This window comes from Lissotriton helveticus, chromosome 7 (genome assembly GCF_964261635.1).
Source record: "Lissotriton helveticus chromosome 7, aLisHel1.1, whole genome shotgun sequence".
Classification (NCBI taxonomy): Eukaryota; Metazoa; Chordata; class Amphibia; order Caudata; family Salamandridae; genus Lissotriton; species Lissotriton helveticus.
The window spans coordinates 1,438,456,476-1,438,482,529 of NC_136068.1; the positions used below are offsets into that span (position 1 = coordinate 1,438,456,476).

The 26,054-nt window shown below is 44.7% G+C and overlaps 1 protein-coding gene across 2 annotated transcripts in view; it reads left to right on the forward strand.

The window, feature by feature from the left end:
• Positions 1 to 25,662, forward strand: part of LOC144767459 (uncharacterized) — a 37,207-nt gene extending 11,545 nt beyond the window's left edge. Inside the window, exons 2-3 of one of the 2 annotated variants that reach the window (XM_078650886.1) lie at positions 22,272 to 22,465; positions 25,510 to 25,662. In XM_078650886.1, the coding sequence (XP_078507012.1) occupies positions 22,272 to 22,465; positions 25,510 to 25,638 (323 nt within the window). In that variant the 3' untranslated portion in view covers positions 25,639 to 25,662. Of the gene's footprint in view, positions 1 to 22,268; positions 22,466 to 25,509 lie in introns of both variants that reach the window. The other variant, XM_078650885.1, reaches the window with a different exon arrangement.
• The last annotated feature ends 392 nt before the right edge of the window (positions 25,663 to 26,054 follow it).

Consider the following 26,054-nt stretch of genomic DNA (forward strand, 5'->3'; position numbering starts at 1 on the left):
CTCCAGCAACAGTTTCCTAAACAGCCGGAGACAGCAAGCAGAAAATGACGATCACCGAGACCAGATGAGTGTGATGGTGTGTGTGGACCCCCTCCATGCGTGAGTCCCTCTTGTTGGCTCTCCCAAAGCCGGGCAAACTGTCTGAACACTGCTTATCATATAGGCCACTATTGCTTTTAAATAGATACAGATACAAAAATATTTCCAAAGGTTCTGGCCAATCAATTGGTGCCACTGCTTCCTGGCATTGTGGGCCCTGAGTAAACTGGTTTTGTGGCTGGCCTGTGTCTCATTTATTACCTGTGAACCCTTTTTGATAAAATCTCATATTGATTCTTACGTTCATTAGGCAGTCTTCTTAGACGCAGAAAAAGCATTTGGCTAAATGGATTGGGGGTTTATGCTTTGAGTTTTGCGCTGCATAGGGGTGGTTGACATTTTTCTGAACTGGTTCAAGTATAATACACAGATCCTACGGCTAGAATCCCTATCCATTGTCGGATATCAGCCCTAAATACTATCACCAGAGGCACACGCCAGGGACGCTCCCTGTCCTGCTGCTGTAAGTGATTGTGGCATAATAGTTGGGGTGTGCACTGTGAGAATTACAGACGGATTGTGTCCGCTACACTGATGACACGCTGCTATATATCCGAGAACAAGGGCAACATCTTTCACCAGTTCTTAGGGAGGTTGTTCGATATGGAGGACTAGGACTGTGTTTTAATCGGGATAAGTACCCTTTTTCCCCCCTTTCTGCTGCCACAACCAAAGTGCAAATTGAATATCTGTTGACGTGGACATTGGACCTTGTGTGCTCCTTAGGTATACAGATGCGGAGATAGTGATGTGAGAACATTTTGGCAAAGTGGCGTATCGCTTAACAGAGGCGATAGATGGACATGATTGCTCCTTTCCCTCAGCGGATGTATAGTCATTATGAACATGATAGTGCTTCCAAGTTTTCTGTTCCTGTCGTGAACATCCCAATCCTTCTGCTTGGCATGATCTTTTGGACTTTGCGTAATCTGATGGTGCGTCTGGCCTGGGCTGTTAGGAAGCTGCGTGAGCGCAGGGAAATTCTCAACTTCCTGTACACACTGGGTTGGCTAAATGCTCCCAGAGGCCTACTACAAGGCCACACACAGTATGTTCGATCACTTCTGGCTCCACAGTGCCTCAGTTGCTCCCTCAACTCTTATTCGCTAAGCCTGTGAGACATTTTCATGTAATAGACCTTATGGGCATTACACAAAACATTTGGATGGGTCTGGTGTCCTCATAGGGAGGCTCTTTACTTTGCTCCCCACAAATTTGATTGGAATGGTGTGCATGGTACCATCTGGGGCAAGACAAGGCGGCACTGAAAGCACTCTGTGGGCTCGGGATATGATACATGGGTGACTTTTTTGAGAATTCTTGTGGTTGTGTAATTCCACTACTACGTGATGCGGCTGGTGGTAGATGCCTCTCTAGCGGAACCATTAGAGGTACCAGCCTTCACATATTTTTTGCAAGCGTCAAATGGTTGTCAAATTATGTGCTTTCTCGCAGGACACCAGGCACTAACAAGACGCGCAGCAACTGGCAAATTGACTTGAACATAACCATCAGAAACTGGCAGTGGACCCAGTGTTGTTTGGTGATCCGTATTGTATCTCTGAATCAATCAATCAATCAATCAAGACATTTATAGAGCGCACTACTCACCCGTAGGGTCTCAAGGCGCTAGGAGGGGGGGGGGTGCCGTTACTGCTCGAACAGCCAGGTCTTGAGCTTCTTCCTGAAGGAGAGGTGGTCTTGGGTCAGGCGTAGGTCGGTCGGGAGGGAGTTCCAGGTCTTGGCGGCCAGGTAGGAGAAGGACCTTCCTCCTGTTGTCGCTCTTCGGATGCGTGGGACGGCGGCGAGGGCGTGGCTGGTTGATCTGAGGTGGCGTTTGGGAGTGTAGAAGTTGATTCGGTTGTTGAGGTAGCTCGGGCCTTGGTCGTGTAGGGCTTTGTGTGCGTGGGTGAGGAGGCGGAAGGTGATTCTTTTGTTGACGGGGAGCCAGTGCAGGTCTCTCAGATGTCCGGAGATGTGGCTGTTTCGTGGGATGTCGAGGATGAGTCTGGCTGAGGCGTTCTGGATCCGCTGGAGTCTCTTCTGGAGCTTGGCGGTGGTTCCGGCGTAGAGGGCGTTGCCGTAGTCCAGTCAGCTGGTGACAGTCTTCCTGGTCTCGGTGGGGATCCACCAGAAGATCTTCCGTAGCATGCGTAGGATGTTGAAGCATGATGAGGAGACGGCGTTGACTTGTCTGGTCATGGAGAGGGAGGAGTCCAGGATGAAGCCCAGGTTGCGTGCGTGGTCCGTTGGTTTGGGTGCGGTGCCCAGGGCGGGGGGCCACCAGGAGTCGTCCCAGGCGGAGGGCGAGGAGCCCAGGATGAGGACCTCCGTCTTGTCTGAGTTCAGTTTCAGGCGGCTGGTCGTCAACCACTCGGCTACATTTCTCATCCCTTCGTGCAGGTTGGTTCATGGATGTTCTATACCACGGCTAGGCTGTATCGATATAAACTGCGGAAGGAGTCTTTCTGTCCACTCTTTGAAATGAAAGATGCTGGCTTCAGGCACATGCTGTGGTTTTGGCCCTGTGTGCAGCGCTTTTAGCAGGCGAGTATACAAGAACTGCACAAGATCACCGGATGCTGGCCCTCCTGGGATGACCCTTGATCCTGATTCAGGTAGGTCGCTCCCCCACGCCGCACAGCGCCACCTGTGTGCAAGTGTCCCCCCCTGCTCTCAGCCACCGCCGAAGGCTATTGGCCCCACTGCCCGAGTTGATATCTCTTTATTTGTTGTACATTGCCCGCTGTTGTCGCTTTTTACTTGTTATTCAGTGTGTGCTGTTGTCTCCTATTGCCCCCTTGTGGTCTCTGTGTCCCCCTTGCCTTCTGTGCCCCTCACCTGCCCCCGCTGGTGCCCTTTTGCCCCCGTTCTCGCCCGTATTTACCCGCCGCTGCTTCCCCTGCAGCCCGCCCCCCTGCTCGCCCATTCGCCCTCCCACCTCCCAGCTGCTCCTCCCTCCCACCTCCCCTTATATGGAGGCAGAAGGCGCGCCTAAGGCAAGCCTGTCTGCGCCTTTCCATGCCTGGACCGCGCCCAGCGCTAAACCCCCTGGTCTCCGTGTACGCCACAACACCCGATGCTGCTACGACACCAGCACCCTCCATGCACTCAACACCGGACAAGGGCACACCTGCTTCCTGGCCGCCCCGAAGCATACCAAAGGACCCTTCCCCTGCCGGAGCTGCAGCTTCACCAAACCACCAAACTGCCCACCGTGACAGGACGCAACCACCTCAGATGCATACTACTGAACACCCGCTCCGCATGCAAACACTCGCTCGACACATCCTCCCCGGACATCAGAGACCTGGATGAAAAACTCCTCGGCACCCGACATCGCCATAGCCATCCTGGACGGCTACAAGATCACCCGCAGGGACCACACCAACGGTGTAGGAGGTGGAATTGCCATAATCCACAAGAACACCCTCAGGGTCTCGACCAGCACCGATGACATCCTCAGCACCGCCGAACACCTGCACTTCCTGATCCACACTGATCTCAACACCACCCTCAGCGGAACTTTTGTCTACAGACCCCCTCCTCCCCCCACCCCCAGACCCCGGCCTCAGTTCAGCGACTCCATCGCCGACTTCGTCAGCACGCACGCCCTTGCCTCCACAGACTATGTTCTCCTCGGGGACCTGAACTTCCACCTCGAGAATAACAACACCAACTCCACCACCCTGATTGACAATCTCGCCAACCTCGGACTCAGATAGCTCGTCACAACACCCACCCACTCCGCTGGCCACAGGCTTGATCCCATCTTCTCCACAAGCCTCCAGGTCACCTTCAGCCACACCACCGAACTCCAGTGGACCAACCATCGCTGCATCCACTTCACCTTCCGGAAACTCACCACGCACCACCGCACCCAACAGATCCCCCGCCGCAGCTGGAGCAAAATCACTGAAGACCAGCTAAACACCAGTCTCGCCCAACGCTCACCTGCTGACCCCACCGACACCACCGCCCGCAACCTCAGACGCTGGATCGACAACTGCGCCAACAACCTTGCCCGATCAAGAAACCCTCCAACAGACACACCAACAAGAAAGCCAGCTGGTTCACAGGCTTCCAAGCAAACCTGCCGTATACTAGAGAAGAAATGGGACCGCGAACAGACACCAGACAGCTACGCAGCCCACAAGAACACCATCCGCAGACACCATCACCTCATCAGATCTGCCAAAAGGGCCACCTTCAAGGACCGACTCGAAAACAAAGCATACAATAGCAAAGAGCTCTACAACATCGTGAAGAAACTCTCCAACCCCAGCTCCAACATCAACGACATCCCACCATCACAAGACCTGTGCGACTCCTTCGCCACCTTCTTCCATCGCAAGATCGCAGACTTCCACGACAGCTTCAACAACCTGGCCACTCCAACATCAACCGACACCTCAGACCCCGCGGACACCACCCATATCATTCCCCTACTCACCAAGACAAACATAAACGACGACGGCTCAATCAAAATCATGAACACCATCCACTCGGCTCTCCGTAAGACCCAGGCCCACACCACACCTTCAACAAAGCTACCGCCACCATCGCACCCCATCTCTGCAAGGCCATCCACACCTCCTTCGAGACCGCAGCCTTTCCAAAAGAGTTGGAAGCACGCAGAGATCAACGCCTTACTGAAGAAACCCAAGGCGGATCCAAGGGACTTCAAGAACTTCCGGCCCATCTCCCTGCTTCCGTTCCCGGCAAAGGTCATCGAGAAGACCGTCAACAGACAGCTGACCCGCTACCTCGACTAGAACAACATCCTGGTCCCGTCCCAGTCCGGGTTCCGCAGCAACCACAGTACTGAGACTGCCCTCAACGCCGCCACCGATGACATCAGGGTCCTGCTGGACAACGGCGAAACCGCAGTCCTCATCCTCCTGGACCTATCAGCCGCCTTCGACACTGTCTGCCACCGCACCCTACGCACATGCCTCAATGACATAGGAATCCGAGACAAGGCTCTGGAATGGACCACCTCCTTCCTCTCCGGCAGATCCCAGAGCGTCCGCCTCCCCCCTTTCCACTCTGAAGCCTCCGAGATCATACGCGGCGTACCCCAAGGATCACCCCTCAGCCCGACACTGTTCAACGTCTACATGGCACAGCTCACCCAATTCGCCCGACCTCAACATCATCTCCTACGCCGACCACACCCAGCTGATCCTCTCCCTCACCAAGGACCCCCTCTCCGCCAACACCAACCTCCAAGAAGGAATGAAAGCAGTCGCAGAGTGGATGTAGAACAGCCGTCTGAAGATGAACTCGGACAGGACAGAGGTCCTCATCCTCGGCTCCACCCCCTCAGCCTGGGACTACTCCTGGTGGCCGTCCGCACTAGGAGCAGCACCAACACCCACCCACCCACCGACCACGCAAGCAACCTGGGGTTCATCCTCGACTTAACACTCTCCATAACTTAGCAAGTCAACGCAGTCTCGTCCTCCTGCTTCAACACCCTCCGCATGCTCCGCAAGATATAGGGGTGGGTGCCCACCGAAACAAGAAGAATAGTCACCCAGGCCCTCGTCAGCAGCAAGCTGGACTACGGAAACGCCCTCTACGCAGGAGCCTGAGCCAAACTCCTGAAACGTCTACAACCGCATACAGAACACCTCTGTTCGCCTGATCCTCAACATCCCACGTCACAGCCACATCACACCACACCTGAGAGCCCTGCACTGGCTCCACGTCAACAAGAGGATCACATTCAAGCTCCTAACCCATGCACACAAGACGCTTCCCAACACCGGACCGGCATACCTCAACAGGCGACTCTCTTTCAACACCCCGAACCAACAGCTCCGCTCCGCCGACGTCGCCCTCGCCGCCATCCCCCGCATCCGAAGAGCAACCACCGGCGGCAGATCGTTCTCCCACCTCGCCGGCAAGATCTGGAACACCCTCCCCATCCTCCTACGGCAGACCCAGGACCTGCTAACCTTCAGGAGGCTTCTCAAGACTGGCTATTCGAGCAGTAGCAGCACCCCTCCATCCCCCAGCGCCTTGAGACTCTCACAGGTGAGTAGTGCGCTCTACAATTGTACTGATTGATTGATTGATAGGGATGTGGTAACGGCAAGCCGGAGGCTGGTTACCCTGGGCTCATTGCTGGTGAGTGAGGAGGAGGAGGATAGTGATGCACTGGATGGAAGGGCCCCTTCCAATGCTGTACGAATGGCACACTGACATGGTGTACTGTAACACTCAAACATAAAGTTACCATGATTTAATGCCACCTAGCAGCAGCCCGAAGGATATATGGGGCCTTCTCAGGCATACTTGGCGCTTATGGAACATGACGTGAATGTAGAGTGGGGCAGTGAAATACCTTAGAAACTGGGAGTTGGTCCTTCTATGTTTTTGGTTAGATCAGATAGGTAGAGCATGATGTGCAAATGGATTGTGGTTGTGTGAGATAGAGACAAATGCTGGCACTGTCCTACCTAAATATTTGCTGAACTACACTAAGGGAACACATGAGACGGGGAAGGGGGGGGGGTTACACTAATAAATGTGCCGGCATTTGCCCTGTAGTGACTCTTAATAGTTACTATTTCCTGCCTATAGTACTGCTGTGCTTCCTGGTGGTCTGTAATGATTATGTGTTGACTGCAACTCGCCTGTGATGTGCATGTTGCCCTACATTGCTTTATTACTACGTAAAATTAAAAAAAAGTTTAAAGACAAATTGTTCAATGCCGAAATGATTAATGACTACTATGGTAGGTAGCTGTCTGCCCTCCCTTAAAGAGTTTTAGGATATCAGTGACAAACGGTGTATTTTGTAATACCTTCGGCCAGTACTATTGATAACAATCAATTTGGGACTTAAATACAATCTAAAAAGAAATCTTGGAGCACTTTACCACTACATACCTTTGAAGACATTAAAGCCTACATTTCGAAAGACCCAGATAATTCCCTCTCTTGTGCAAACCCCGGCTTGCACAAGACATATAAAATGTATCACACCTGGTACTTATTGGGTGATATGAAGTTTGCATACCCTTTTCAGTTTTGACAGGTTAAACCTGCCTGGACTTACCAGGGGAAAAGGAAAATTACTGAAACATGCATATTTTGGTATGGTGAGCACCAAAATCTGCTTTTTATTTCCCCAAAAATGTAATAGATGTTATCTATTGCACTCAATGAATCCCAGCCCCTCCTGTGGTGGATTTAATCAGGTTCAGTAAATATCACACACTTCTACAATCAACTCATAATGAGGGCCTTAGTTGTACATTTAATATTTAAAACACAATAGATCAGGATCATTGGGAACAACTTTGATGAGATGGTTTCTCCTCATGAATCTTCTAATAATTTTAGATTAAAATCGGTTTATTGACATTGGTCAAAATATGGTTGGATGCAAACAGCACTTTCTGGGAGCATGAGGAAGTGAACTGTCTTCTACCGGACGATGGTGTGGAATGTTCCATAGTATATTATAGCATAACAGTCGGGTGACTTCGTTAAAAACGGATAGAATGCAAGACCAATTTACACTGGGTTTTTAGCACCCTGCAGTTTTTCTTAATGCCCCAGTTGCCACGCTTAGCAAGTTTCTATGAGGCCTTATTTAGCACAATATACACAGCAAGCTTTCACTCCTAAAAACACTTTGCTAATCCCATAAAGACCAAGAAGGGAAATCTGAGAAAGTCTAGAGAAAACTACAGCATGCAGAGGTAAGGTTTGACTTTATTAGGCATCGTATCCATAGCCTTTTCAGGTAAACTGACTGATTTTAAAAGTAAGTATAGAACATGGAATGTACACAGGAATGCAACAATTACTTTCTGGTAACCTAGATTTATGAATGAATGATTTATAGAGCGCAAGACTCACCCCTACCCGGGTATCTCCGTGCTAAAATCGAAGCATAGTAAAGAGAAGGCGAAGAGCTAGCCAGGCTAGAAAAGTTCAATATTCAATAATTTTCTGAATTTGGACAAATCCAGACACGGCCGTAACGCCATCGGGAGTTTGTTCCAAAGACGGTGAGCTACATAGGCAAAGGCTTGCCAGCTGTGCGTAGCTTGTTGACCCGGGGTATCACAAGCAGAGCCTTACCACTAGAACGTAGCTGTCTGTTGGGATGGTAGGGGACAAGCCTCTCGGTCATATATATGGGACTGCTATCATTAAGGGTTTTGAGAATCAGACACATTTTGAACTTGATTCGACTTCGAATAGGCAGCCAGTGTAAGCTTCTTAATAATGGCAGCGAGGGAGTTCTAGGTGGTTTATTCAGAGCCAATCGAGCTGCTGTATTCTGCACTACCTGGAGCCTATTCAGTGTCCCCTCATTCGCAGCAACCACAAGTGCATTGCAGTAGTCTAGTCTACTTACCACCAAGGTTTGGAGCAGGGTTTTGCATGCCGAAAGGGGGAGAAGTTCGAACACTCTCCACAGGAGTTTTAGTAAACCGAAACAGCTACCTGAGAGACAGCTGCTACCTGCTCCTTCATAGCAAGAGAAGGGTCCAGATACACTCTATTGTAAAGATGCAATACGAGTGAATCAAGAAGGAAGTAGTTTATTAGCCCAACAGGGAGGCAAGTCATCAACATCCGAGACCAAGAGGCAACTGTAGAAACATGTTACATTCTATGATGACATGACTGCATTCTCAGAAAGGAATGCACATAATTAAAGGCATAGATACAACACATCTCCCTTATTATAATAACAAAACAAAACAAGAAAGAGGAAGAAAAAGAAAAAGAAAATAAATAGAAAACAAAGATCCAGTGAAAGGTAAGAATCATTCAGAATAGTAATCTTGGAGATACAAAGGAGGTCTCCTGATTCTAGAGTTTGTCTCACGAGAAGGGACGCGCTCATCTTGAGGAAGCACATGCTCACCTTGAGGAAATTGAACGAGCGTTCAAGATCTGAGCATTTCACTGGAGCAGACTGCACAATACATTTTCCAGGTACAGGACTAGATTTCACTAGAGCAGGTTTCACAATACCATCAGGTCTCACAATACCATCATCTCCCTCTACACACCTTGACAAACGTGACATGCTCCAGACATCTCCCCCAGCAAGCATCACCACATTCTTCATGACCTTTACAATGCGCCTAGGCCCAAAGAACTTGGACTCACCCTTAGGGGACCAAACAGCTTTTTTGATAAAAACAAAATCACCTACTTTCCCAAAAAAATCCTTCGCCCCCTTCAAGACGTCAAATCTGTGCTTGTACTTATCCTGGTAGTTTCTTAATTTAGAATTATTGAGTACAGAGCCTCTATCTTTAACAGATAACCACAAAGGATTAAGCTTGGAACCAGCAACTCTACCTTTGAGTTTCTTGAAAGGTGAAATCCCAGTTACACTATTGGGAGTGTTTCTGTGCGCCCACAGTTTTTCTCTGAGAATAGGTTTCAAAGGAAGTCTTCTCTCCAAAGCAGTCTGAGCACACGCCCTAATTAACCTATTCATGCTTTCCACCAAGCCGTTTGCTTGCGGAGAATAAAGGGCAGTCTTATGATGGGTGATAGATAGATCCTTGAGAAAATCAGACATTTCCTGGGAGGTGAATTGGACACCATTATCAGAGACCAAAGTGTCAGGTATTCCTTCACAGGTAAAAGCATCCTTTAAAAACTCAATAACATTTTTACTTGAAACAGTTCCCATACAAGAAGCAGACAACCACTTTGAAGTGTAATCTACTAGAACGACAACAAATCTCTCAGAGGGTCCGAGGTTCTCAAATGGTCCAATAATATCAACAGCAACTTTAGACCAAGGACGTTCAGGTATGGTAACAGGAGAAAGAGGAGCGGTGTTCACCTTCCTGGATTTGTCATTACCAGCACAAATGTGGCAATCCTTGACAACAATTTCAACCTCTCGGTCCAACTCAGGCCACCAATAGGATTCTCTGACCCTTGTTTTGGTGAGGCTACGACCTAAATGTCCTTCATGAGCTAAGTTAATTATCTTTCCCCTCATTCCAAAAGGGAGAATCAGTCTATTGCCTCTAAACAATTCATTCTGAACAATGTTCAATTCATCCCTTACATTCCAATAACCTTTAGCGGGATCAGGAACTTCTTTCAAAACAGGCCAACCATTGACCATTGCTTCCAAAATAAAATTCCTAGCTGGATCATCAGAAAAACTGTCTTTCCATTCCACTTCATTTAATGCAGACTCCCTTACCCATGAGACAGTAGGAGAATCTGGATCATACATGGCCAACTTATCAAGGGGTAACCTAGAGAGAAAGTCAGCGGGAACATTCTTGAGACCTGGTAAGTACTCAACACAGAAATTGTACTCCATGAGTCCTTCAACTCATCTCTTTATCCTAGGAGTTGTACATTCGACATTCCTACATGAGAACAATTGCACAAGAGGTTTGTGATCAGATCTAACCACAAAAGGTAGGCCCCACAAATAAAATTTAAAATGCTTGATGGCCCAAAAACAGGCAAAGGCTTCACGCTCAATGACCGAATATCGCTCCTCAGCACCCTTCAAGGAGCGAGAGGCGAAACCAATAACCTTTTCTGAACCATCCACAATTTGTGACAATACAGCCCCCAAACCACGTAAACTAGCATCAGTGGATAAAATAGTCTTCTTGTGCACATCAAAATGCCCCAACGTTGGCATCTTTGCAATCTCAGACTTGATAGTATCAAAAGCATCAGAACACTCCTTGTTCCAATTGAAAACAGCACCCTTTTTGAGAAGAAGTCTGATAGGTTGCATAACACTAGCAAAATTTGGAATAAATTTAGAATAATATTCCGACAAACCATTGAAGGATTTTACATGATCCTTGTTAGAAGGGGTTTGAGCTTGAAGAATAGCTTCCACAAGGTCAATCTTTGGACTGATGCCCTCCCCAGATATGTTGTGTCCCAAATAAGACACAGACTTAACCCTGAATTTGCATTTCTCCCGTTTCAAGGTCAAACCAGCTTCCTTGAGTCTAGTCAAAACAGCAAATAAGATAACATCATGCCTGCTAACGTCAATCCCGTGGACTAAAATGTCGTCCTGGAAGAAGAGGGCACAATCAATCCCTGATAGGATATTTTTTATGACTCTCTGAAAACAGGCAGCTGCGCTGGCTAAACCGAAAGGCATCCTAATGAACCTGTATGCACCAATAGGAGTCACAAAAGAAGTTAAGTGTCTTGACTCCTCATGTAATAGAATCTGGTGGTATGCTGCTGACAAATCCATAACGCTAAACACGGTAGCACCACCCAACTTGGTCAAAATCTCATTGATATTAGGCAAAGGCTGCCTGTCAACCCAAATTGAACTATTTAGACTCCTGAGGTCCACACACATCCTAATTTTGGTACCTTTGTCCTTAGGTGCCAAAACAATTGGCGCAAGCCATTCTGAGGATTCTATCTCCTCAACAATACCAAGTTTCAACAGCCTGTCAATTTCAACTTGAAGAGGTTCTAACATGAGATTGGGCACTTTCCGGACCTTGTGTACCACAGGCTTGGCATTCCCTTTCAAGATTATCTTGTGTTTGAAACCTTTCAGTAAGCCCAGATTCTCACTAAAAACTTCAGGAAATTTCTCAACAATGTCTGAAAAATCACCCAAATGAGAAACCAACATAACTTGTTCGGGTGCATTAGGATTTAAAGTAATTCCTAGATTCCGTTGGTGACGCCATCCAAGGAGATTATCACCCCTTTTTGCGACGTAAACCTTACCAACAGTTTCTCTGCCTTTAAAAGCAATGGTTTGGATGGAGTATCCTAATACTTCAATCCTTTGTTTAGCATACCCAACAGGATTGATATCAGGAGCCAAAAGTTTGATTTTATCTTCATCAAAATTGGCAAACCAAAACTTATCACTGATAAGAGTAAACAGTGAACCAGGGTCAGCAAGTACGGGGACAACTTTGTTGGCAATTTGGATGTCACAAGAGGGCATAAGTACTTCATCATCAACTTGACTCACACCATTAACAACATCATTTGTAATGCAATGAATTGAATCCTGGGAGTAAACTTCATCATCATCAATACAATTAACTTTGTTGCTCTTACACATCCTTGCATAGTGGCCTTTCCTTCCACAATTTCCACACATAGTACTTTTAGCAAAACAGTTCGGATAGTTCGGTCCATGCTTCTCACTACCACATCTGGGACATCTAAATTTACTCTCTCTGTTAAAACTGTTAACATTGTAGTTTTGTTTAGGCCTTTCAGCCTTAATAATGGTCTTCTCTTGTTTGGGAGGAGCTTTACTAACAGCAGCAACACTACACTCTGGTTGAAAAATTTGGCGATGTTCATAACTAACACTGGAAACAGGATCATTTTGAGAAGGACCCTTCCTGATCTCCTTAACCCAAGTAGAGGTATGTTCAACACTCTCAACAATAAGTATGGCTTCTTTTAGATTAGGATTTTTAGATAACAGTTTTTCTTGGATTTTGAGGTCATTAGTACAACGAACCAGTTGATCACGAATGAGAGAGTCAGTCAAAAGTTCAAATTCACAAGTTTGTGCAAGGGATTTAAGTGCTGCAACATAGTTTCCAACTCTCTCACTTTTAGCTTGAGTGCGCATGAAAAATGTGTGTCTCTCCATGACAACGTTAATGCGTGCACCAAAATGATTTTTAAGGAGAAGTACACTCATTTCATATACATCCGAAGGTTCACCAGCTCCCCTGCCAATAGGTATCGGATCTAGACTATCATAAATATTTCTTCCTTCGATACCAAGGTTGTTCAATAAAACAGCTTGTTTCCTGACAGCAGAAAACTTCTCTCCACCAATGGCAAGTAAATAAGAGTCAAAAATAGGTTTCCACTTTTTCCACGGTAAAATTGGTTCACCTTGCTCACTTAAAAACTGGGGAGGTTGATTCATTCCACTTGCAGAAGACGACATGCTGAAAGGAAAAACAACTAAACAAACTAACACAATAAGTTAACTAAATAAGCTAACAACAATCTAAAATAATAATTCAAAATAAGGAATTAAAATAACAACAAGAAAGGCTTCTCTGCAGCTTCTCTTTAGTGCGTACTGCTTTCTTTTCCAGGATACTCCTTACTGCTTTACTGCAGCTACTCCATACTGCGTACAGCTTTTTTTTTTTTTAGATACTTCTTACTACTCGCTTTACTTGGGTGCTTCTCTTCTTAAATTATACTTCTTATCTTCATACGAACAACGATAAGTTTTAAAGTAAAGGAAATGACTTCCAGCTGATTTCTAGCTGACTACGAAAATCAAATGGTCAAATTTGCATTAAACATAATAAATTATGACTTGCCTCGAATTATCTTGAAAACGTGGTAACATCCGTAAAATAAGGAGACAACAACATGTGAATCCGGGGCCACAGCGCACTTCCGTAAATGTTTTGGGGAAGATAAAGCGCGTCGGGACGGCAAACACGCGGTTGCTAGGTGACAAGGTAGCAACAACAATGCGCGTCAAACAGCAGCGACGCGGTTGTTAAGCACCACGGCAACACGTAGATCGTGTATTTGCGTGGGACGTGTGGCTGAGCGCCGGTTTGATAGATGACGATGAGACGTTCCAAAGCAGACACGCTCCAACAATGGCAGGCACGCTCCAACACAGTCTAAACACTTCGCGTGCAGGATTTGAAAGACGCCCAGCAACGAAGGTAGGGACACTTTCCATAAATGGTCCCTAATTATTAAATAAAGAAAGTTGTACCTGCCGCTGAGTGCCGCCAAGGAAATCGCCACAGTAGAAATCACGCAGAACACGTCAAAAATGAACACGGCAGTCCATATGAATAAAAATGAAAAAACAAAAGTTTTCTTTAAAAAAAAACGATAATCCTTTTCACGCTGGGTTCATTATCACCTGCTGGGCTCATCGTCGCCAGTATTGTAAAGATGCAATACGAGTGAATCAAGAAGGAAGTAGTTTATTAGCCCAACAGGGAGGCAAGTCATCAACATCCGAGACCAAGAGGCAACTGTAGAAACATGTTACATTCTATGATGACATGACTGCATTCTCAGAAAGGAATGCACATAATTAAAGGCATAGATACAACACACTCCTAGGCTTTTAGCCTTATTGGTAGGCACAAGAGCAGGGCGGAATTCTGTCGGCCACCACTCTGGGGACCAAAGAAGTTGAGCTTTGCCAAAGAGAAGGACTTCAGTCTTGTTGGCATTCAACTGGAGGAAGTTTATTGACATCCAGTTGGAAATTGCACGAATGCCTTCTGCAAACTTTTGTTTAGTTGTTATCTAATGAGAACAGAAGTTGCGTGTCATCAGCGTACGAAAAAGGGACAAAGTTGTGGTCCCGGATGATCCTTGCCAGGGGTGCCACATATATGTTAAATAATGTGGGGCTTAAGCACGATCCCTGGGGCACCCCTTTATTTATAGGACTAGATGCGGGGGCAATGCCCAGGAATAGAATGATTGACATGATTCCACTGCTTGCAGAGGCTGGCACAATGCCTCAAAATCCACTTGTTGGAGCCACCGTTTTTTCATGAGATTTCTAGGTAGACCAGTCAGGGACAGTGTAGCTTTGTAGGCTCTATGTCATTTCCCTTGCATTATGGGGGAAAATTCCTGTTCCACAATTCTTTTTTCTCTCCAATCTTTATTTAATTACCACATGTTCCTTATTTACAGTACCATCAACGCTCAGCAATAAAAAATTTTTTTTAAATGTAGAGGTTGACCAAAAATGAACAGCTTAACGAGTCATTGTTACGGTGAATGTTGCCCCGCTCAATCCTAACACATAAGGTATTGGCGGCATGGCATTGGCCCACGATGAGTCCTAGGAGAGGAAGGGTCAGGCACCAACTTCGTTTCTGTATCTAATTTGGAAGACAGAAATTCCATCTAATCCTGAGCATTGGAGGACAAGAGGTCTGCCTGTGGGACCCCTCTCCCCCGATTTCTGATCCATCTTCATGTAGGAGCAACATTTAGACTGTGTGTCCCGTGTTAATGCTGTTAGTTTTTCATTTGCATAGATTGACCAGATTTAGACCACCAAACATGAATAGGGGGGGATTAGGGCCAGTTTCCATAATTGAGCTAAGGTTAGACCTGCTGCTAAGAGTAGGTGAGCTAGGAGTTTTACCAGATGGGAGTGGTCAATGGGTATATGGATTTGTCTCTTGGGGCCCCAAAATAATTGGTTTGTGGGATCCGTTGGGAGTTTTGCTTTTGTAATTATTTCAATTTCTTGTGAGATCTCTCTCCCAAAAACTGCAAACTAGAGGGCAGGACTACCACATAAGAATCAAATATCAACTCTCTCCTGCTCCACAATTCTATGATTGATCCAGATGCAACAGGCAGGGTGGATTGCACTTCCCTGTTACCATCGAATGTGATGGAAAAAAGGGAATACACTTAGGATAATGTTAGGTGTCATCCCTTATTGTTTTTAAAAAGGACTTTCATACACCCCTCAAAAAGTGTGTGGTGGGGGGGTACCACACACTGTCTCTAACCACTTGGTCAGCCACTGGAAACTTTCAAAGGAGCAGTAGGAACATCAAGTAAGAGTGGGAAGGTGACATCTCGACTTAAATGTAGTGAAAAAGTTAGCCTCTTACTGTGTTCTTGCCATATCGCTTTGAGGCAATGTCTTTCAGCCAAAAGCATGAAAGCAACTGGGGGTTGGGCCCACTGGGAAAGAGGGTAGGTTGGGCCACTATGAAATACAACAATATAGGGGGTTTTTACCTATGCCTCTGTTACGAATGTCACAACAAATGTTGAATTTGGGTAAACCAAAATTTATTAGTTTATCCAGACAATTTTGTCTATTAAGTTCATTCCACTTGAGTTTTTTTCGCTATTTTAGTGAAGGCAGAAAAAGGAACATCATCAACTTCAGGTGCTACCATATATCACCACATTGTAGACGATTCACAAACAAATCGTGAAACTTATTCAAAAGCAATACATAATTACACAAATAACATATATACACAATAACATTATCAAAAGTGCTCTTAATTACAGTGAAGCATGGAACTGTTACTCAATAATACAGTCACAATCCTGAATGTCAAAACCGATTATAACACGGAAGAAATGTAAAAAGTATTTCAACCAATACAAAGTGCATCTACTTTTTTATGCAAATCAAAAAAACGTTTCAGCATCAATCATTAGCAATAAATGCCTGAAAATTCAAGAAATGCCGCAAATCAAAAAAACGTTTCAGCATCAATCATTAGCAATAAATGCCTGAAAATTCAAGAAATGCCGACGCGTTTCGAGTCCTTTGTATAAATCAAAAGACTCTCATCAGGGCTGTCAGAGTTTTGTCCATGGAAACTGCATAGTAAAAAACAAAACACAAAACACGTAATCTATCTCGTCCTCAATCCATTATGTATTTACAACAGTATTTCTGTAACAGACAAAGTGCAGCATACCTGGTGAATTCAAATTCCAGGGCTGGACTTTAAAATGAACTGTGGTCTAGGCCGTGGGTACTCGCTGCAACAAAGTGGTAAAGTTTTAATTGGGGTCCCTGTCCTAACGGAAAAAGAGACTATGGCCAAACAGGTCAGTATTTTACCTTGGGTGTGCGGGCGACACCTCGTAGTTTCCCCTACCAATGGACTGTTTCTTCGTGGCGGATCACATTCTGTAAAAATGGAAATGCCCATTTTACTGCAGGTCCATTTCAATTCATGCATTAACATCAAGTGCGTGACCAACCTCAAGTGCTTGACTAACTTACTTCACAGGTGCTCGGACCGGGTTTAGTTGAGCCGCTCGTTTTTCGTGTCAGTTAGATTTCTATGGAGAATGACAACAACGCGAGCGCGTATTAGCTCGACCGTGTTTAAGAACAAGCGGTAACCAATTCACTGAACCTTGTGCCATTTCAGGGAGCCTACCTGCTAAGTCCTTCCCGGGAGTGCCTCCCCTTCGTTACTTCCCGCTTGACTCTGTTCTGAGTTCTAAAACAAATAACAAAGCGGAAAACCGCGTGTTAGCACGGCCGCATTTAGGTTTGTCAAATGCAACACTGTCAGTAACCTTCTGCCATGAGAGGGCTTACCTTCAAATATATTTCAGGGAAGCTGGTGTTTGCTTTGCTCACAACCGCAGGGTGAGTCTCCTTGCCGGTTGCTTATGCATTTCAACAGGGTTGGAACACCAAGTCATGTGATTATCAACTGGCCTATAGGGGCATGTGGACCAGAGAGGTGGTTTCTGGGAACCGTAGTGCTGCCATAGTTGTATGTGCTGGTTGCTCCTCATGCTCTGTTGATTTCGCTGAGGCAATTCAGCCCATTGTTCACACTATTGAATTTCATAATTAGGTACGCTTCCTTTTGAAGCAAGGCCATTTCCACATTAGTATGATGTTTTGGATCAATCCAGAACAGAATCGTCCACTTGAAGTCGTTCTCACAGTGGTTACAGTTCACAAAGTGTTCCACCATTGGAGCAGTGAGGACTTTTTTCTTTATCCTCGAGCGGTGCTGCGTGATCCTCACGTTTGCCGCCTGGGTAGTCTTCCCTATGTACACCTTGTTGCACATGCACACCACAGCGTAGACCACGTTCTTAGTTCTACAATTTGTAAACGCATCATGTCTCCATGTCACACCGTTATGAGTAAAAACATTGCCTTCAATTGTTGCTGTACAGGACACACAATTGCCACATCTGCGGTGCCCACAAATAGGTTTTAAATTCCATTGAGAAATTAGATCACTTTTTGGCTTTTGGATAAAGCTGTCAGCTTTGACCAAATGTTGCCCTATGCTTTTGTTCTTACACATGGCAAAGATAGGTTTTTGTAGCGGGGGATCTAATGTTTCCAATAAATGCCAGTTGTTTAGAATAATACGCTTGAATTGGTTTGTGTGCTGGCCGAAGGTCGACACACAGACCAATCTATCAAGCTCCTCCTTTTTCTTGATTTTGAGCAGAGTGTCCCTCGGGATAAACCTTACTCTTTTTTTCGTGTGAGAAAGCAATTTTTTTGGGTACCCCCTATTCGCCATTTCACCGCAAAATAGGGAAGCATGCGTCTCAAAATCCGACAAATTGGTACAATTGCGCCTTATCCTAAGCAGTTGCCCATAAGGCAAATTTTCTCTTAGGGATTGTGGATGTGAGCTTTTAAAATGTAAGATCGTATTTCTGTCTGTGGCCTTTTTATGGAGTGTTGTAAATAGCGTTCCTTCGCTGCTGCCTACTGTGACATCCAGAAAGGTCATTTTTTGTTGACTGGAATTCAATGTGAATTTAATGTCATTGTGTCGAGAGTTAAGCCAAACATGGAACTGGTCCAACTGAGTCTGGCTCCCCTGCCACAGGAGCCAGACATCGTCAATGTAACGTAGCCACTGATGTATATTGCTCAAAAATGGATTATTGTTATATATGAACCTTTGTTCATATTGGCCCATATAGAGCACCGCCAGCTCCGGTGCATAGGGACAACCCATCGCTGTCCCTTTGATCTGGATGTAAAACTCGTTCTCAAATTTGAAATAGTTGCTCCGTAACGTGATTGATGCCAGTGATACAATGAATGAGGTGGGTACCCTATGTGGTCTCTCTCGTTGGTCCAAATGTATTTCAATGACCTCAAGTGCCTCATCCTGAGGGATTTGTGTATATAGAGAGGCCACATCTAATGTGACCATTAGTTGTGTGCCTTCATCAAATTGTTGCCCTTCAATTTTTGTGATAAAATCCGTGGTGTCACGAAGGTGTGACCTAACCTGCGCAATGCATGGCTTTAGAAAAAAATCGATATACTTCGATACAGGTTCTAGTGCGGAATCACAGCCCGAGACAATGGGTCGACCCGGGGGTACCTGTGCATTTTTGTGAATTTTGGGCAAGAAATACAGAACTGGCGTTCTGGGTGATTTCTTGTTGAGATATTCAAATTCCTTGGGTCCCAGGAATCCATCATCAAGCCCTGCCTTTGATATTCTCAGGATTTTATCCTGAATGGCATGTATAGGATCTTCTTTACAAGGTCTGTACCAGTCAAGATTATTTACATGTGCCTGCCCCTCTGTGAGGTACATGGAGCGAGGCCACAGCACAACTGCCCCACCTTTGTCAGCCTGCTTTATTATGATGGATGTGTCTGATTTCAGATCACTAATCGCTGTGGTCATGCCCTTGCTGATATTGTTTTTCGAAAACCTTTTTGTTTTTTCAAGTTTGGAGCAACCAGCACATACAACTATGGCAGCACTACGGTTCCCAGAAACCACCTCTCTGGTCCACATGCCCCTATAGGCCAGTTGATAATCACATGACTTGGTGTTCCAACCCTGTTGAAATGCATAAGCAACCGGCAAGGAGACTCACCCTGCGGTTGTGAGCAAAGCAAACACCAGCTTCCCTGAAATATATTTGAAGGTAAGCCCTCTCATGGCAGAAGGTTACTGACAGTGTTGCATTTGACAAACCTAAATGCGGCCGTGCTAACACGCGGTTTTCCGCTTTGTTATTTGTTTTAGAACTCAGAACAGAGTCAAGCGGGAAGTAACGAAGGGGAGGCACTCCCGGGAAGGACTTAGCAGGTAGGCTCCCTGAAATGGCACAAGGTTCAGTGAATTGGTTACCGCTTGTTCTTAAACACGGTCGAGCTAATACGCGCTCGCGTTGTTGTCATTCTCCATAGAAATCTAACTGACACGAAAAACGAGCGGCTCAACTAAACCCGGTCCGAGCACCTGTGAAGTAAGTTAGTCAAGCACTTGAGGTTGGTCACGCACTTGATGTTAATGCATGAATTGAAATGGACCTGCAGTAAAATGGGCATTTCCATTTTTACAGAATGTGATCCGCCACGAAGAAACAGTCCATTGGTAGGGGAAACTACGAGGTGTCGCCCGCACACCCAAGGTAAAATACTGACCTGTTTGGCCATAGTCTCTTTTTCCGTTAGGACAGGGACCCCAATTAAAACTTTACCACTTTGTTGCAGCGAGTACCCACGGCCTAGACCACAGTTCATTTTAAAGTCCAGCCCTGGAATTTGAATTCACCAGGTATGCTGCACTTTGTCTGTTACAGAAATACTGTTGTAAATACATAATGGATTGAGGACGAGATAGATTACGTGTTTTGTGTTTTGTTTTTTACTATGCAGTTTCCATGGACAAAACTCTGACAGCCCTGATGAGAGTCTTTTGATTTATACAAAGGACTCGAAACGCGTCGGCATTTCTTGAATTTTCAGGCATTTATTGCTAATGATTGATGCTGAAACGTTTTTTTGATTTGCGGCATTTCTTGAATTTTCAGGCATTTATTGCTAATGATTGATGCTGAAACGTTTTTTTGATTTGCATAAAAAAGTAGATGCACTTTGTATTGGTTGAAATACTTTTTACATTTCTTCCGTGTTATAATCGGTTTTGACATTCAGGATTGTGACTGTATTATTGAGTAACAGTTCCATGCTTCACTGTAATTAAGAGCACTTTTGATAATGTTATTGTGTATATATGTTATTTGTGTAATTATGTATTGCTTTTGAATAAGTTTCACGATTTGTTTGTGAATCGTCTACAATGTGGTGATATATGGTAGCACCTGAAGTTGATGATGTTCCTTTTTCTGCCTTCACTAAAATAGCGAAAAAAACTCAAGTGGAATGAACTTAATAGACAAAATTGTCTGGATAAACTAATAAATTTTGGTTTACCCAAATTCAACATTTGTTGTGACATTCGTAACAGAGGCATAGGTAAAAACCCCCTATATTGTTGTATTTCAGCCAAAAGCGGCATGTGCTATGAGAGGAAGCAGGCACGCCACTTTTGGGATGCCCGAACAACAATCAGCTTCGTAGTTTAGGTGACCTTCTTCGGACTTGAGCGTGAGCAGAATTCACATTTTATGGTAAGACGGTGGACCCCAATAACAACGACTTTGTGGTCCATCTTCTGTATCACCTGGCCTACTATAAATAGTCTAGCACCATTTTTTATACTTATGTCCACTATTGCAGTGTAATTGCACCAACTGGTCCTGACCAATGCCCCTGAGGGTACTTGAGGCTAGAAACATATTGACCTTTTAAAGGGAGCATTTTTCCCTGTCACTTCACCAGAATAAAACAGTCAGCCCACCAGCAGTGCATAAAACAAAAATAAAATGACAATAACAGGATGTTATTATCATTTTATTTTTCTATGCAGCACTCAGGGCGGGGCTGGGCTCTGTGAGGAGTGGTTTGCACTCCACTAAGTGCGCACTTAGCATGTTCTCCACGGGCTGTGTTGCACAGCCCAATGGAGAACATGCCCAACCTCCCAGGCACTGCTTGAGAGGCCAAACAGGCCGCTCAGACCAATCATGGTGCTGCTCATGCAGCGTCGTGATTGGCTGGGAGAGTCCGGAAGCCTTGGTGCTTCCAAAGAAAACAAGCACTGGCGTTGCCAATAGGTTTCGCATTTGGAAAGTTGGAGCTATTGGTTTTGTAAATGACATTTTATATTTATATATCGTTATTGGCATTGTAAATAACAATGCTATTAATATATATATTTTCAGTGCCAACACATATTAAAAAAATAATTGTCATTTACAATACCAATAGCCCACACTTTCCTAATGCGAGACCTATTGGCAACGCAGTGCTTGTTAATGTTTGAGTGCCTATCATCTTCTCGATTAATATCACACCCATTCTGTACATCCTCCCATCTGCCCTGTTGGGGAATACATTCATCTTTCTCCTCTCAGTTTCTCCGCCTGTCCACTCATCTACTTCCTCCTCCTAAATGTATCCCTGGGAGCAATAAAAAACAAAACATTTTCACTGTACTAAGATCAAACACTATTGGATTTATCAATACTTGTTTTAGTTATCTACTTCGTCGATAAATTGAAATATACTTGGTGACCTATGCAAGTTAACAAAATTCTTTTTAACGGAGCGACAAATGAAAATTATAATTCTGTGCCCTTTAACAGGGCAACTGTGTGCCTTTATCTCTAGATTTACGCCATGGATCGTAAGTCTCCCTTGAATGGAAATAGTTTTTCTTCTTTACCAACTTTTTTCGAGTGATTAGTTGGCTATTTTGCTAAAGTGTGACTGGGTAATTTGGTGTAAATTATGTTTAATTGGCATTCTTTTGTTGCAGCAGATTATTACTACCCGCATGAGAACTATTACCAGAGTTATGATGTCCCAGTGGATGCCTTGCAAGCAAACCATCAGAATGAGGATTGTATTCCCATTCCCGCAAGCCAGTTGGTTACGGACACAAGTGTTCATGCTTGCACCAGCATTGTGGAGAACGGACAATCTCATGATGCAGCACTTGGCCAAAATACAGAGGTAACTGTCATATCGTGTTTTTGTTATCTTCAGATCTCTTTTTGTAAGGTACGTTGAGCCATTGCACCTATCTGAATCTCGCTAGTGCTGAATTTTAAACATTTATTTTTTGTTGCATGTATGGATCTAATTTATAGTTATGTATGTTTTCACAAATAAAACTATGCAATACTATGGTAACTTCTATTAGCCTAATTGAGCAAAATAAATCAATAAAATCTTGAACAGAGACGCTATCATGGACATCTAGTGTCAGGGCAAACAATCTTTCAATCAGAGCAAACAACCATAGTGTTGTTAAAGTGTTTTTTCTGCTATATTGCAAACACGACTCATTGTTACCGTCAAAATGTCATGAGCATTGCACACTCAAGAATGGTAAACGCTGCAATCAGGAAGATAGAAAACAAGTAACAAACGGGCCAGTGAGGGGATGCGAGAGAGAAGGCAGGCGCTGGAGAGGGAGGGGGTGGGCTGCCCATATGGAGAGGGAGGGGGGTGGGCTGCCTGCTGGGCTGGGCTGCCTCTGATCATCTAATGCGAGTCACGGAAGGCAGGCGCTGGAGAGGGAGGGGGTGGGCAACTCGAACGACCATATGGCTGGGAGTAGCTGCGTGAGGGAGGCTGGGCTGGCTGGGCTCGTTCAAAATACAGAGGTAACTGCATATCGTGTTTTTGTTATCTTCAGATCTCTTTTTGTAAGGTACGTTGAGCCATTGCACCTATCTGAATCTCGCTAGTGCTGAATTTTAAACATTTATTTTTTGTTGCATGTATGGATCTAATTTATAGTTATGTATGTTTTCACAAATAAAACTATGCAATACTATGGTAACTTCTATCAGCCAAATTGAGCAAAATAAATCAATACAATCTTGAACAGAGACGCTATCATGGACATCTAGTGTCCGGGCAAACAATCTTTCAATCAGAGCAAACAACCATAGTGTTGTTAAAGTGTTTTTTCTGCTATATTGCAAACACGACTCATTGTTACCGTCAAAATAGGAACAATAAATAGGAAAGCATTAGTAAGGTAAACTTACCGCAGGACCACAGCTAACCAGGTGAAAATAACTACAAGGCTAAATGCCATTACAGAATGCAGCACACATGGAAAGAGGAAAAAACTATGAGAAATAAACGTGTTTCTCCTAGTTATGCTTCACCTCAGGATTTTACGCTTCCTGATGTTTACATCAATTTGTTGATCGGGGGCAGCATCAAATTCCAAGGGTGTTGCGTGGAAAAACCCATCGCAACAGCCATGGAACGCCTTCAGAATGCAGAGTAGGGCGACGCAGCGATTTGTGCTGCAACGCCTTACCCATGATTTAGGAGACCTCACAAGGTGATTTTGCATGGCTCCGTAAATCTCTGAGAGCCCTGTGTCACACATGCAAACGTGGCGCAGGGTTCTCATAAAAAAGCCTCTCAATTTACATGAGGCCTTTATAATAGAGAATGAGGGAAAACCCACAGACCATTCTGCCTCAGAATGTGAAAACAAAAATATTGTACTCAATGCAGGGGGGGAGGGGTAACATCATTCAGACTTTAGAGCACAATCTGCAGCGCATCTAAATTTGCAACGTTGCCAAACATATTGAAGAGGTGTGTTGTCTGCGATGCCTGACCATCTTACCAGTTGCATCAGTCCTCCCACCAAGCTCGGCTCCTTCAAACCCTGCTTCCGCTCTGCTGCATCAGATGGAGGCCATTCAGCCTCCCACCTTTTTTCCCCACTCTTTTTATTCTTTTGCTCCTGCCTTTTTGCCCCTTTTCATCTTTTTATTTTGCCCTTCATGCTTGGTTTCTATCCCTTACACCTTTTTCTTCGACTTGCACATTTCTCTCCCCACTCACTCGTCCTTGCCCCTTTGAATTACTTTAACTCAGCTTGATCTCGCACTTCTTTGACGTGACGGATGAAAATGGATTGAAAATTGGAAATAAAATTGGATGAACTTGGTTAACACTATGGAGTACAAGTGAATATGTTTCTCAAATGTGTACAAGGCTGCGCAACTCATCTGGGGCACGATTCCCGTGCGTCACAATGTTTGGATACAATTAAAGTTTGCGCTAAGGAACGGAGTGCATAATGAGTGTATGCTCGCCAAACTGAATTACAATTTGATGAACAAAAATTGCGATAAACTAAGGGTGTGCTTCAGACTTTCTTACAGTGCATTATATTACATTCCATTTCGACCCGGTAAGCACCCAAGGAATCAGATATGATTCTCACCAAGATGTTATATGGTCACGTCGGAGATTATCCATACAACTTGTCAACAATAAGAAAATGATATTGAAAAATGATGCGTTATACCAAACTATGATGCGAGTTTATTTACGAATGTGGAATTGTATTCTTTTATTTATTTGGGAAGAGTTTTCGCTCACAAGCAGGAATGTTTTTTTTTTTTTTTAAGTATGCAGCACACGTAAGATTCACGGGGGGGGGGGGGAAGGGGCGCTTAGAAAATCACGGCACAGAGTGCGCACACGTGAGAAAGGTAACACCGGGTTAATAAACAGTTAGAAAACCGGGAAGATTGTGATCACGGGTTTGGAGCCATGGCGTTTGGACATGATGGCGTTTTAGATTTATGGTTGTACAGGCCGTTTACAATCACATGATTGGAGCTACAAACTGGGGTGTTGGGGGGAGCAAGGCGAGCGGTACAGCCATGGGGTTAAACGATGGTGGGATTGAGAGATGGAGTATAAGTGGCACTATGGTTATTTTGATATGGGGAAGTCTTACGGTGGAGGTAAATCATGGGCAAGGTTTAGAGGGAAGGTGAACTCGGGATGCATGGTAATGGATGGGAATTACTTGTTTGGTTAAATGAATGATCACAGAGTTATTTTGTACTCAAACACGGGAGGTATGATATGGACATTACATTCGGGGCTTATCATGATTGATTTAAAAAGTTATGTTGCAAACACAATTTATGGTTCTTGATGATTTATTGTGCATTATTACGGTTTAAAAATGAGTGGGGCTGATGATCATTTTTCAATCATTTTAGATACCCCCGAGGAAGGTCGAAATCAGAACAAAATGCATTGGGTTATTCAAATGTATTGGAGAAATGGAGTTGGTGTACATGCCTGTGAATAGGCCCGGATGGGCAATTCCTGAGCAACTAAAATGCTGAAAACGTTGAATTTCACTTCTTTGACGTGACCGATAAAAATGGATTGAAAATTGGAAATAAAATTGGATGAACTTGGTTAACACTATGGAGTACAAGTGAATATGTTTTTCAAATGTGTACAAGGCTGTGCAACTCATCTGGGGCACGATTTCCATGCGTCACAGTGTTTGGATACAGTAGTGTAATCCCCATAGCGCCACAAAAAAATCTCATTGCTCTGTTGAGTTTACATCTCGCTTTTTCGATTGCTGCATATCTTCTAGCTCCTCTCCAATGTTGACGAGTTATAAATTCAGTCCAAATTACACATGTACCACCCCAGTTACTCTTTAAAACAGCCAAATCCAATGTAATTTGTTTTATTAACGACAGACACGATACATGTACTAAATAATTTTCACCTAAATGAGTAACTA